The 14,074-nt window shown below is 49.2% G+C and overlaps 5 protein-coding genes across 5 annotated transcripts; 1 reads left to right on the top strand and 4 right to left on the bottom strand.

Moving 5' to 3' along the window:
* Positions 1–45: 45 nt before the first annotated feature.
* On the bottom strand, positions 46–3,820 carry N7516_005379 (Amidase; the record flags this gene model as incomplete). Its single annotated transcript, XM_057218099.1, has 5 exons — positions 46–1,175; positions 1,235–1,818; positions 1,882–1,969; positions 2,318–3,665; positions 3,725–3,820. The coding sequence occupies 5 exons, from the start codon at positions 3,818–3,820 to the stop codon at positions 46–48; spliced, it is 3,246 nt and encodes a 1,081-aa protein (XP_057079982.1).
* A 428-nt stretch (positions 3,821–4,248) lies between these two features.
* On the bottom strand, positions 4,249–5,913 carry N7516_005378 (DEAD/DEAH box helicase; the record flags this gene model as incomplete). The annotated part of the gene is made up of 1 exon (XM_057218098.1): positions 4,249–5,913. One exon carries the CDS (start codon positions 5,911–5,913, stop codon positions 4,249–4,251), a length of 1,665 nt encoding a protein of 554 aa, XP_057079981.1.
* A 3,054-nt stretch (positions 5,914–8,967) lies between these two features.
* Positions 8,968–9,795, top strand: N7516_005377 (bZIP transcription factor; the record flags this gene model as incomplete). The annotated part of the gene is made up of 1 exon (XM_057218097.1): positions 8,968–9,795. The coding sequence occupies one exon, from the start codon at positions 8,968–8,970 to the stop codon at positions 9,793–9,795; it is 828 nt and encodes a 275-aa protein (XP_057079980.1).
* A 685-nt stretch (positions 9,796–10,480) lies between these two features.
* On the bottom strand, positions 10,481–11,957 carry N7516_005376 (acyl-CoA dehydrogenase; the record flags this gene model as incomplete). The annotated part of the gene is made up of 3 exons (XM_057218096.1): positions 11,828–11,957; positions 10,908–11,756; positions 10,481–10,847 (listed from the first exon to the last, which is right to left on the bottom strand). The coding sequence occupies exons 1-3, from the start codon at positions 11,920–11,922 to the stop codon at positions 10,481–10,483; spliced, it is 1,311 nt and encodes a 436-aa protein (XP_057079979.1). The 5' UTR covers positions 11,923–11,957.
* Positions 11,958–12,355: 398 nt separating this feature from the next.
* On the bottom strand, positions 12,356–13,758 carry N7516_005375 (uncharacterized protein; the record flags this gene model as incomplete). The annotated part of the gene is made up of 6 exons (XM_057218095.1): positions 12,356–12,804; positions 12,862–12,929; positions 12,989–13,106; positions 13,163–13,395; positions 13,452–13,537; positions 13,609–13,758. The coding sequence occupies 6 exons, from the start codon at positions 13,756–13,758 to the stop codon at positions 12,356–12,358; spliced, it is 1,104 nt and encodes a 367-aa protein (XP_057079978.1).
* Positions 13,759–14,074: the final 316 nt, after the last annotated feature.

Genomic DNA, 14,074 nt, shown 5'->3' with positions numbered 1-14,074 from the left:
ACTAAATGACACAAATCCTTCTACTGTTGATTAGAATCTTCCTTCTCATTCCTTGGATATCTTCTCCTTGGCCTGTGCGATGATATCTTCCCACACAGAGAGGTCATCAGAAGGAGTTCGTAGACCCTTACTTGCGGAGTCGATTCCATTTTCCTCGAGCGAGGGACTGCCGCTAGCCAGGCCCAAGATAGGCTCTCCATCTCGAGCAAAGGCGATCAGCTCTTCCTCGGTACCCCATTCGCTCATAGCCATCAAACCGATAGGCACACCGGTATCGGGAGTGTAACCAACAGGGCAACTGATAGAAGGGCAGCCAGAAAAGTTGGAAAGCCAAATATATTCCATATTGCGTACAGAGGATTTGGCATCCGACAAACCGCGAGACAAGTCCGCCTCACCACCGTCAATATGCCATCCAGGGATGGGCGTTGTGGGCGAGACGATGAGCAGTCCGGGATGGGTCTTGAAGAGATGCGCGAGATGCGTCATGAGGAGATTACGCAGCCGCTGGGAGGCGAGCAAGTCTTGTGCCGTAACTTGGTACATGCCCATGGAGACAAGCACTTTATTCGGGGCTGTGAGGTGCCGGATCTTGCTTGCATCAACGCCAGATGCGATCTCCGCCATGATGGTAAGAGTGTGGGCACGCTGGCCCTCGGGCAAGTAAGGAATTGCGATATCAACAACGTTGTAGCCTTGTTCGCGGTAGTAGTCGAGCGCCCGATCAAGTGCAGCGCGAACAGGGCCCTCGGCGCGGTCGTTCCAGTCTCGGACAATACCAATCGTCTTCGTCCTCTTGGTTTCAGAGTTCTGACGAACAGGGTAGGGGAATTGCGATGAGATCGGGTCTTCCGAAGCTGGCGCAGGAGTGGCCATTACACGATATGCAAGAGCAAGGTCATCGATGCTGGCAGCCATAGGCCCGATAACACCAACGGTGGGTGCAAGACTTTGGGATGGCGCGCCAGAGACACGGCCATGCGAAGGTTTTAGACCCCAGATACCACAAAATGATGACGGGATCCGAATTGAGCCTCCGCCGTCTGCGCCAAGCGCAATGGGTACAAGGCCCGCCCCGACAGCATATCCAGAGCCACCGGAAGAACCACCACAATAATACTCCTTGTTGTGGGGATTCCTAGGTGTTCCATAGTTGGGGTTATTGTTGTTCGTGTCTAAAGAGTATTAGCTACTACCTGCAGATGAAACTCCACGATGACCAATGGGAACCCACCAAAACCAATCTCATGCATGGACGTTTTTCCGATGACTATAGCTCCGGCGTCCAGCCATTGCTTCACACACCACGAAGTCGCATCGGTGCCGTGCTTGAAATCCAGCTTCGAGCCTAGCGTGCGTTTATACCCCGTCAGGTGCACCTCATCCTTGACTGCGACCGGCACGCCGTCGAGTGGACCCAACGATTGGCCGTTCTTGTATCGCTCCGTAGATTCTTCCGCTGCCGCATGAATCAACTCGGCCTGAGACTCAAGGAAGGCAGTTGAGTGTTTTCCGGGCGGCTGGGTATCACGTCGAACCAGAGGCAATAGCGTCTCGATGACAGCTGTTGGGGTCAACTCCCCCGACGAGTAGAGCGCATGATAGTCTGCGGAAGTATAGTATCCATGATCTCCCTTCCTACGTTCCACAGTGGCAGAGGCCGTTTTCGCTGCTGACTCGGCCTGGCTGGTATTGTCGACTGGAATCACCGTTGGATCATAGCGGCTAGCATACTGGCCCAGGTGGGGGATTTCACGAATGACACCGAAGCCGGCATTACGCCAGAAATGACTTTGGATAAGCCCGACATTATGGATTCTGACATAAACAACAGGTAGTTAGCACGTTGCGATCGCTCAGTGGCGCTCTCCTGTAGCTTACAATGTAGCGCCGATGACTAGGGGCATGCCACGGAAGACCGGTAAGACCTGGTCTTCATACTTGTACGGCACATTGGGACCCTCACGTGCTGGAGGATAATTGAGAAAAGACCGTTCGTTGGTAGGCATAGTGTTTGTTGTAGTCATGTAGAACACTTTGCGTAATTCTCCGAGTGAATATGGTGCTCCACCAATGATATCACATGCAAAGTTATCTCCGCAGATGCGGAGCATATATCAACACCTCTATATGAAACAAGAACAGTTGTTTAGGATGTCCTTTTAGGCGTCTTTCTATATGTGTACGAAGGTACTACTATGTGCAAGACACTTTTCTATACATAATTTTGATTTTTAAGTTGGGTAATACTATATCTATGTGTTATATATCTACAAGCTCAACTTGATATTGTACTTGTCCATCCCCAGAGCAGCACCAGTTAGCACAGCTGCATAGGCAACCAAGATGCCCATGGCCTGCGGCGTGTTGAGATCCAATGTTGGAATGCCGATGTTCACTGCCCCAGTAAGCAAGTTCGCAATCAGGAACAGTGCAAGGCCACCGCGATTGAAGGCATGTAGAATGCGACTGGTCGCAAACGTCGTCTGCTCTGCCTCGCCTTCTTTGCTGATCGCTCGGTGAACCGCGGGGAAAAACACAGTCTCGGTCAGACAGAAAAGGAAAAGCTGGGTACTGTTGAATGCGGACACCCAAAGCACGTATGGCATGTTGGCCAGCCGGCGCGACACTGGGATGTTGGCACCGTAGCCAAATGCGTAGGTGGAATTAAAGAAGAACATGGTTGACCAAAACATTCCCTGAAGGACCAATTGCACCAGAACAGAGTTCCGTGCTTTCTGTGGCGATTTTGTGGCTGAGGTACCACGAGGAATGACACGGACTCCAACACCCCGTCCAGCGAGGAAAATTGCAAAATATCCAATAAAAGAAAAGACTCCCTCGCGGTTCTTGGACAGCAGATCTGGTCCCCGCGGAGACACGAGAATGTAACCCTTCAGATCAGTCGACTCCAGAGCCACTTGGTAGAGTACTGCAATTCCAAGTGCAAGCACCTCATAGGACGGGATCAGGGTAGTCAAGGAGTCAAAGAGCTCCACAAAAGGAGGCAAAAAGCCAAGCGTGAAGAAAAAGTTCCAGTGCACACCATATTCCGTCACATGTTCCGCATAATCCAGTCCTTTGACACTCCACAGTCGGATGAGGCCCAGCACAAGCAGAGGAATGGAGTGGCGAGCCGACCCAATCAATCTCTTATGCAAAGCTAATCTCGGAGATTTCGAGTTGCGGCCTTTCAGAACCGCGCGCGCAGAGACTACTCCGGCGGAGAACACAAAAGAGCCCACGCCCAAGTCCATCAAAGATGTTCCCCAGTTCTCCACCTTGGCGAAACGACGTGGAAACGCGCGGAAATCGACCGCAAGAATAGCTATGCAGGTAACAATCATCATAGCTGCACGGTATGTGGTCAAGAATGGGTGGATGGGCAAGGCCTGCTGTCCCTCCTGGGGGCTCTCATTTTTGGCCTTGGGTTTGCGGGGCGGTTTAGCCTTTTGCGAGGTGCGCAAACTGTTTCGGGTGAGGAATAGGAGAATCGCGGGGGAGACGAGGAATATGTTGAGGAGAAGTGGTGCAGAAGAGTATGCAGTCGTCGCGAATAAGATGGCTAGTACATTGAGGATGAAGTCCGTCGCAAGTGCCGCGGGGCCGTAGGGGGTGAAGAAGGATAGACGGGACTGGAGCGCGGACCAAAGAAGGACGGATGTCTAGAGTAGTCACAGGTCAGAATCTATCGATTGCTAGGTAAAGCCTCGAGGTTTCTCACTGAAGCAACGAGAGTGACTGCATTGATCTCGAGTATTGTGCTTCCCGCAAGATTAGACACAAAGGCCTCCTTGCGAGCTTTGTAGCTCGGATCCATATTAAGCAGTTATCAATATAGATAGCTGATCGCCCCCAAATGTTCAAATTTAAAGAATGACGTGGTGGAATGAATGGTGGAGAGTTGAAGCTCTAAATGTTGTGTTTACCCGCGATCACCTGACCAAGTTACGGTCTTCAACTCCAAGAACAACTGTCAAGATCAATAATGACACTGTGTCAATTACGCCAAAATCTTGTGTAGTAATACCTACGTGGCTGCTTCTATAGATGACCCAAAAGCAATTGTGACACCGTGGCTAGCTTGGAGGTTGGCTTTACGACTTCACAGATTTATATCATATGGGCAACTGTTCGCAAGTAATTTTGGTTTCAATTAAGGAATTTTGTGTAGCAGGTCGTAAGTCTCTAATATCTATGAATAGTAACATTTTAGCACGCTGTGCTTGACATTAATATGCGAAAGAATCATGATCTCGGCTTTCCACGTCCACCACGTCCACCACGTGCTCCACGGCCTCCACGGCCTCCTCCACGCTTCTTCTCAATACCACCTCGGTCACCTTGCCCAGCTCCGGGGCTAAGTGCATCGCGACTCTTGCCACCTCGGGAAGAATTGCGAGGTCTGGAGGATCCGCCTCGGGACATCTCATTTGGGTCTGCGTAGTTGAAACCCGGAACACCCTTCAAGCCCATCTTGCCGATCACCTTTCTGTCCATTGGGGGAGGCTCGGGACATCCCATGCCCTTGACAGCCATCTCGTTGGCGAGTTGAACAAGGCCAGCCTTGTCGAGACGAAGTTGTCTCAGAAGACCCGATCCAGCGAAGAAACCGATGAAAGACGAGTAGGCACGTTGCTTTGACTCCTCCTCAATGGTGTACATGGCCTGCAAGACAGCTTTGGAACATGAAGGAGCGCCGGCATTGATCGCTTCGGTATCGGGGTGGGGATTGATGGGCAAGTGGCGGTTGTTCTTCATGAAGAACGACTCACCCTCGGTAAGCAGAATGATAGCGCGGCCGTCAGCACCAGCACGGGCGGTACGACCGACACGGTGGACGTACTGCTCCCCATTTGATGGTAAACCGACCTGGATGACCAAGTCGACGTTGGGGAAATCCATACCACGACCGATAACATCTGAAGCAAACAGGATTCCGGCTTCGGCCTCCTTGAATTGATTCGTGGTTCTTGTGCGAGCACCCTGGTTGAGTCTGGAGTGAATCTCGAACACTTTCAAATGAACCATGCCCTTGCAGAAGACTCCTGCGAGAAGAGCAACCATGTGTGCAGTCACGCCAAAGACGATGATTTTCGAGCTCTTCTTGATTTCATGCTTAAGCAGGGATGCAAGTGTAGTGAAGGTATCTGCCACAGACGGCATCAGCACGTGGTACTGGGGAACTCGCTCATGCGTAGGTGCTTCATTCTCATCAATGGTGGAAATGTTGGTGTAGTCTCTCCTCAACACAATATTGACCACATCCTTGACTTTGGGTGGGACAGTGGCTGAGAAGCACATGCCCTGCCACCCAGTGCTCTTTTGCGGGATGAGCTGGAGGATTCGCTTCACGTCAGCAATAAAGCCACTCTCAAGCATCGTGTCGGCTTCATCCAAGACCAGAGTTTGAATGTTAGATAGCTTCTTAGCGGTGGGAGTTTCAGATAAGTAGTCGCACAGGCGTCCAGGAGTGGCGACAAGAATGGATGGTGCACCCTTCATGAAACGCGAATGAGCAGATGCTCGGGCTGTTCCACCAACTGCAACATGACACTCAAGAGGAGTGGGAAGTTGCGAAGTTAATTGATCGCACGCCTTGGCAATTTGTTGGGCAAGTTCTCGGGTTGGGGTAATGATCAAGATGCCGACCTTGCCTTTGGGTGGCGCGGAATCGCCTTGGAGCAGGCAGTGCAATGCAGGCAACAAAAAAGCAAGGGTTTTTCCAGTTCCAGTTTTAGCCTGAACAAGGCAGTCACTGCGCCAGTTTGGAAGTTCGGTCAAAACACGCTGCTGAACAGGGGTCATGTTGGTAAATCCAATCACGTCAAGGGCTTTGAGGAGCTTGGAGTCCAGCTTCCCAGCCATAGTGGAGTACAACTGAGAGTCATTGTTGAGTTGAAGACCTTCCATGATGGTCAAGTTGTTGTATTTCTTCAAGAAAACTGCAGTTAATTGCTTGGATGAAAATTCAAACTCGAAGTGGCGAGTAAATGACTGTTAACGTTTGATGACAAAACAAAACAAAGAGGAAGGATGAGTGAGTGTAATCTTTCCTTCCTTGTTCCTTCCAGTGTAGCAAAAGTCAGACTGATGCTTGATGATGTGAATCAATACAAGTTTACATTTGACAAAGAAGAGATTTGTTGCCAAGCATTTAAGATTGTCCCAAAATCTGGTAAATGTTATATGATTGGTTAACATGACCCACTACTTTCGCTTGATATCACGTGTATTATGGGTCAGTTCCTGGAACCATGAGACTAACCGTATAGGGTAATTCGCTTGGCTTGTTCGTTTATCAAAGGTCCAGGTCTGTGTACAACAGTCTACCCTATAAAGATTCACCCACCCCTAAACTAACGGCCAAGAGATCTGCCAATTTTCTTCAAATTCAATTTTAGATTCAATTGAGATTCACTTTAGAAGTCCCTATAACTACCTAGTTATATAGTGAATCCTATATTATACGTACTATGATAGAAGGCTTCTTCCGTCTAGGAAGGGAGTAAGATCCGAATACTCCTAGGCATACTACTAAAGAGACTCTTAATTTCTTTAAGGAGCTTAGGGTTATTATGATAGAATGGCGTGCCTTTTTACCTGATATAAACCCTATTAAAGTGTTAAAAATATGCAGCAATTTACAAAGTACAGAATGATCTGGAATAAAGGTAAAGCATGTCAGAACTTTCATTTTCGAAAAAAATTCTTGCTGGGTGTTCTGGGGCCGTATCTTATTGATATGATTCGCCCGGCAACCCCGGTCGATCACCCAATCAATATTGGGCGAAGACCGATATATCGTGCCTACTTACAGAGTATATTCTACCACATTGTGGTAGACAATGTCTGATAATGTTCCTTGCAAGGCTGTCAATAACATTATTCATACGCCCAGGCTGTCACCTTAATTCGCCGTGAATGCGAGTCCTTTCCAATTGAGTGACATAAATTTGTGGCTGCGTATTTCTATTCATACACACTAGAATGAAGTGTATTCGGGCGGCTGGCCACTGTGTAAAACGTATGTTTTAGGGTGGCTACTCCGTGGGGCTCACGGCGAATGACGGGTTTGACCTGAAGTCCGGCATCGGATCCATAATGATCGGCCAAGGGTCACGGACCGTGTCTAGAGCCATCGAACGTCCGCGTGCACGTCGGCTAAACTGGAGGACCACCATTTTCATGACCGTGCCCGATCCCCACTTGCATATCTCCACATAGATGGCAATTATATTGTACGTATAGGCTCGTTGATGTGGCGCCTGTGTATGTTTCGGATAATTATTCATCGAACGTCGGTAAGCATTGTGCTCTGATGCTTGGATGATTCTCCGAGGGTCTAGTAAAATTCCCTAGGTGGTCTATATATACTCTCCTCTACCACAACTACATAAGTCTAGTAATCTATAACTAGTCAACAAATGCTCAATCGACGTAGAATATGAATTTGCAACAGAATAAGTAAAGATATTAAAGCAGAAGGAATGTGAAATGAGAAGTAGCAAAGAAGTCTTGCGATCTAGGGTCACCTGTAATATATGACATCTGAATAACATCGACTACTAGTATACTCCGTAGGGAGGTCGATATTCTAAAGAAACGGCGAGCTTACTTGAAGCATGAGCTAACTAACTATGGGCACTCAACTTACCCTAACTATGTTGTACTTGATTTTGATATTCGTTAATCCATCTGTCCACCCTAAAAATCCACCCGGTTAGTGGCTATAGTCCTGATTTAGAACATTGCACGCTAATTTATGTTACCTGGTTAGGTTATTAAAAACATCGACACTATCCAACCTCAGACATGCCATGTTGATGAGGCCCGCCCTGGAGGAAAAAAGTCGGGGATTATAGGTATCACTTGAGAAGATGCATTATAACCTTTCTTAAAGTTTCTTACCTCTTATACGGAAGTGGCCTATAGAACTAAGCTGTAAATTAGAACACAGTTAAATAACAATTATTTGATAGAATGAATCAGCAGTGTTGTGTATTTAAATTAGGAATAACGGCGGCCCCCATAAAAGCGGAGGGACGGGCGAATCTTCGGAGACTCCGTATCGGCGTTCAAACTTCGGGGGCCAAAGGATTCTTGTGGGCCATTTCCTCCGTTCATATCTCCACAAGGACGATGATCATCAATAGTTTCTAAATGCCCGATGGTACAAAACCGACAACATTATTTTGGCAGCTTTTCTGTTGCCTCCCCTAACTTGATGGATCAACAGTCATCAACTTGTAGCGGTCGGCCGCAAGATGAAAAGGGAGTAGTATACGGAGTACTCCGTATAGTAAATGCTCATCATTATGGTACGTGGGGCCCAACAGAAGACTCCTCAATTCGATTGGCAGCTCATTCATCTTGGCAGCAATCGAAAAAAAGCGGATCTCACGAATGGGGCCTCACCGTAGTGGCTGAAAAGAGAACGCTATAGCCATGGCCCCGTACTCCCTAACTATCCACACGGTTCGTCTATTTCTCCACGCTTATTGGGCGCTTAGGGGTCTGACTTTCGCCGCATCATCGGGAGATTTGCCTGGCTTGTTAATCAATCTGGAGAAAGCAAAATGCGTGTTGGGGATTGACAATATCATGGTTCTATCAAGGCCAGTCCGCTGCCGAGAAGGTTATAATGAACCTTGGAACCCCTGAAAGTATCCATAGCTAGTTATACCACGTGCAACATCTTATTTTCTTCTTCCCGTATAGTAAACTAAGCTAATTTAACCCTGGATACGCATTATCTGTCACGTTCTACCTTGATCCCTGCTCGGCCCGGAAATAGTCTCGAGCCACCCACACACGATCTTTCAAAATCAGTGATCCACCACTTCCCCTCATGTTAGGCTCCATTGCTGGGTCCATGGTCGCCAGCGGGGGGTTCTCTTTGAAAGGTTCTGGGCAACGGAGGGGAGATTTGCCTTGAGTGTCGGATGTGCGAGGAAACCAATAACCATGAGCTCTCAAGATGAACCACCTGTGAAGAGGCGTGAGTCTCGATCAGGGACAAGGAAAGTCTCGACTCTTTCAGTGGAACAACTAGAGCGAAAGCGTGCCAACGATCGAGAGGCTCAGCGTTCCATTCGTCAACGCACCAAGGAGCATATAGAACAACTTGAGGCTCAGGTCTCCACGCTCCAGTCACAGATTGCAGATATGCGGGTCCAAAGCGAACGGTTCGATGAAGTCGTACATCACAATACCTTTCTGGAGAACGAAGTGACCCGATTGAAGCATCAAGTTGCTTCTTTGACTGGCCGACCGGAGTTTGCACCACCGAACGAACCGATGACTCCGTTTCGAAGTGGGTGGTCTTTGGACGAAGCGTCGACTGGTGCATTACCGGGCACCCTAACAACAGAGGCATTGCTACCGCCACACTTCACTGCAACATCCCACACTCAAAGACCATCGGGCCTTCTAGCAGCACGTCGAGAGTCTCATCAGCATGACTGGCAACAGCCATATCCGTCCACAAGATCGCCATCGCTCGGCGAAGCCTCCGACGCGGAATTCCCGAATCGTATGGAGCCGTATTCCATAGATGGTCAAATGCATCAAGGACAACCAATACGCACATCTCAGCCACAATCCGAAACGTCTTTCTCTCAGTTTGCTTACAGCAGCCGGTCACTTTCCATGTCGAGTGCCAGTCCCGTTTCTCAACAAACTCCCGCCCGAGTCTACCAACCCTCCACAGCAACGTACCCGCAAGTTCAACCGATGCCTCAATCGCAACAGACGGATCCGACATACGAGTACTCATGGCCGCCTCCGTCATGAATAATGCAAGTTCCATGCAACTGGGGGAATTCAAGGACATTCTATCCTCGGTGAAAATACAACGTCTTGCGAGTTGAGGCCGGGATGTGGAACCCTCGATCCAGTCTCACACGGCATGTAAATCCATTCAAGAACCTCGATACGAGCATGCATACTGATCCATGCTATAGATCCCAAGGCAACACTTGTTCTTGGATTCCAAAATCGGTGCGGAAATCGTGATTGAAATTGATTCCCACAAAAAAAAAGAAAAAGAAAGAAAAACGGAAATAACAGCCGTGCCGAGGGAATAAAGTAAGCTGACAGTGAAGATCTGGTCCCACCTCCGGTCCATATACAACACACGGCTCGATGGGCGACTAGTAAGCCGACAACTTGAACTCCACACCTGGATACCCTCGTTGGAGTTGGATTTACAAATAAGGCGGGGCACTCTAGCATGATTGGGGCCATCATCTGCGCTGCTTCGTTACTCTTGTATACACAGTTTGGCATTTATAGTTCGCTTTCGAGCGAATTCGAAATGGTCACAGGGTTGGGCCACGGTGGCTCTTCATGTTTTGTATACCCCATAGGGGGTGATGGGTAGACACCCATAAGAGAAACAAACAATGCGCCGCAGGGTGCATAAAATCAAACTATTTATAAACAAAGCCATTGAGGTAGGTATTCAACCCCACCACTTCTAGTTCGTGTACTGCTTCTGGAGAAGCTTGGCAATGGTCTGCAGCTGGATGTTGCTGGTACCCTCGTAGATAGCACCGATCTTGCTATCACGGAACATTTTTTCAGCGATGCCCTCACGGACAAAGCCCATGCCACCCATCCACTCGACAGCGGAACTGGACACCCGGCCGGCGACCTGGGAAGCGTACAGCTTAGCCATAGCAGCGTCCTGGACGAAGTCCTGGCCAGCCTCCTTCTTGCGGGCGGCATTGAAGACGAGAGCGCGGGCGGCGGCAATCTCAGTGTAGGCCTGCGCGATCTGGTGCTGCATGCCCTGGAAATTTCCGATGAGCTCGCCGAATTGGCGACGGTCGTTCCAAACGTACCTTTGATTGTGGTCAGCTGATCGGATTCATATGCGGGTCTACATTGTGTGTAAATCTTACCGTGCAGCGTTCTCCCATGCGCCAAGAGCCAGACCGGTCATCTGAGCGGCGATACCAATACGGCCCTCGTTCAGCACGCTAATGGCGTACTTATATCCCTGTCCCTCCTCGCCGAGAAGGTTGCTCTTGGGGATGATACAGTCGTCAAAGTTGAGCACACAAGTGCTGCTAGCACGGATTCCGAGCTTCTTCTCCTTCTTGGCGATTGAGAAGCCAGGGGTATCCTTCTCGACAATGAAAGCAGTGATACCCTTGTAACCCTTGCTGGGGTCAATGTTGGCAAAAACGATGAAGATACCAGCCTCCATAGAGTTGGTGATCCACATCTTAGAGCCATTAATCTTATAACCATCGGCGGTCTTCTCGGCCTTGGTCTGGAGGGCAAAGGCATCGGAGCCAGACGCAGGCTCGGAGAGACAGAACGAGCCGACAGTGCCGGTAGTCAGCTTAGGCAGCCAGGTACGCTGAGCCTTGGCATCACCGTATTTCATGATTGCGGTGTTGACCAGTGTGTTGTGAACATCGACCAGCACGCTGACACTAGGGTCCACACGTGCCAGCTCCTCGATCGCGACGATCGCCGCGGTGAAGTTCATCCCGGCGCCGCCAAACTCCTCTGGCACCTCAATGCCCATCAAGCCCTGCTCGAAGAGCTGCTCCACGACCTTCGCGTCCATGGTCTCAGTCTCGTCCATTTCCCGTACCTTCGGACCGATTTGCTCCACGGCGAACTTCGATACCGAGTCAGCCATGAGTGATTCCGTCTCGGACAGGAGGGTGATCGGCGTCGGCGTTAGCTCGGAGAGGTCGACCTCCCGCCGGCGCGGGGTGGTTGAGAATGCATATACGCTGTAAATGGAGACAATTTGTTAGCGAATACGTTTTTAACAGTATTGGTGCTCGCCTGGGCTAGACGGTACCTCTGTACGGGCCGGCCAGCAGCGAGTCGTTTGCCCGCTAGGCGGACTGAGGGGGTACGCGACAAAGGCCGCAACGCGCGAATAATAGAAGCCATTGTGAAATAAGGAATAATAGGCTCAATATGCTATGAGGAAGAAAAGGAAGGGAGGAAAAGTGACCTCGGGAGGGAGGTAAAGGTCATAATCACGAGGGTCGCTGTGAGCCGAGGTCGGTTATCGGCGGCGTTGGGGATCCGCGGGGATGTGGGGATATTTTTAGCCTTGGCTGACCGGGACGAAGGGAACAACCTTAGACATTATATGTCAGGGCAATACACACTTAAATTATTCTAGATATCATTGTCAATCTCAATGTTCTCGGCATCACATTAAACTATCTATAATACAAAATATAGTACAACCTCAGCTGCCATGAACAGGCCCACTATAAGTATCATCCAAGAATATAACGCACCTTTGCTAATGAACACCATTGAACAACTCTTTGAACATCATGTCTATACTCACAGATCAAATACCCAGCGAAGGCTATATACCCTCACGGATCGGATGCTCAGCAGGAATGCTACTATCCCCTGATGACGGGCCGCCGTGACGCTCCACATCCTCGAAATGAGTCTCAATATCGGTTCTAATTATAATACCCGTTGGCTCATTGACGATATGTTCCTCACTTCCAGTCCCCTCAAATGCGCTGAGCTCCATCCAGCCCGGACTGTCATCTTCAGATGGCTTCTTCCTCCCCCCATATGCGTTGGAGCGAAAATCGGAGTGGCCGGCCGGGTTGGACTTGTTTGTGCCATATTTTGCATGTCCGCTAAAGTCATGGTGCTGGTAGGGAGTCGACGTTTTCTTTGAGATAAAACCCAGTCGCTGCAATACCTTGTCCATAAGTGGTCGGGTGGGTGGTATGCAGCCGACCATGATGATGATCCAAGCTTCTGTCGAGGCCCAGATGAGGAGATCGGAATGAGCATCTGTTGGAGATATGATAATTAGCATTTCTCAAGGCGAAAGTGTGGATTTCAACTTGCAGGTGATATCTCTAGTTTGGGTCAACGCTTTGAGTTCAGATGTCCTGACAGCGGAACAAAGTGCTGCTCTGAATTCGGGGGAATGTTAGGTTGAGAAAAGCTGAAGTGGTCGGTACGAAAGACTTACATCCAGCCCAGTCCCATGAGGATAGACAAGACAACCTTGGCTCGCAGCTTCATCTGGAGCTTCCAGAAGAGATGAACTGGATATACTGCCAACAGGACGTCGCTAAGTGCGTTGAAGCCTAGCTCGTTAGCAAAGGCTCAACCTTTGACTGCTCCGATGTGTATGAAAACTCACTAGCCTGGAAGAACGAATAGTTCTGGTTGACTTCGCGCCCTGGGTTACATGTTCCTTCAACACTATCATCCCACAGCTTGTTCATTGGCTTGCATTGACCCAGAATTGTTCCAATAACAGTGGTATTGATTGCGCCAATCAGAACACCCAGAATTATCAAGAACCACGGCTTTTTCTCAAGCCGACCACGAATCTGGACAAGGAAGGCGAGAATCGCAAGCTTTCCTAACATACTGGCAGTTATTGCGAGTAACTGGAACACCCATGACCAGTGCAGTGCTGTAACTACTGTGAGTCTGACAGATCATCCAAGTGACGGCCCATCCCAGCATTGACTGAAAGCTGCAGAAACACCTGAGCAGTAGTCCCAGTCACCTATTAGAAAGAACATTTATTAGCATATGCCTTGGAATCGTAACTTCTCATAAACCAAACGTCACACTCACCACCGTCAAGCCAGCGATAGCAATGTCCCATCTAAACCGCCCAACGAATTTCCAGTTACTCAGGAACCGAAGGCTGAAAATGAATAAACCAATGCATGTTTCTATCCAAGAAACGGCGAGGATGACCGCAGAACGAGTATTTCGGTCCATTTCTGGCCTTCGGGGATGTACAGTGCTTACACGTTCTTGCACAGTATAGTTAACTAACGCAAAAACAAGAGAAGATGCAAAACTCAAAACTGTCAAGTCAGAACTGAAATCCATATGCCTGGTATCACCAGAGCGACTCAGAAACCGCCTAAATGCGCTTCCATAAAAGTCTTCACGGTGAATAGGGACCGACCCTCCCGTCGATACTTGCTATGGAGAAGCACGGTTTTTCAATACAGATACCAGGGTACCTCACAGTTCGGAAGGATTACACTGAAGGGTCTGCTACCCCAGTGCGTCCAATGAGAGATTGTCT

The sequence above is a fragment of the Penicillium verrucosum genome (assembly GCF_028828655.1).
Source record: "Penicillium verrucosum strain IBT 35672 chromosome Unknown utg000001l_segment0_segment0, whole genome shotgun sequence".
NCBI classification, from domain to species: Eukaryota; Fungi; Ascomycota; class Eurotiomycetes; order Eurotiales; family Aspergillaceae; genus Penicillium; species Penicillium verrucosum.
The sequence above is the reverse complement of the archived record's forward strand: the minus strand, read 5'-3'. Positions and strand labels throughout refer to the sequence as shown.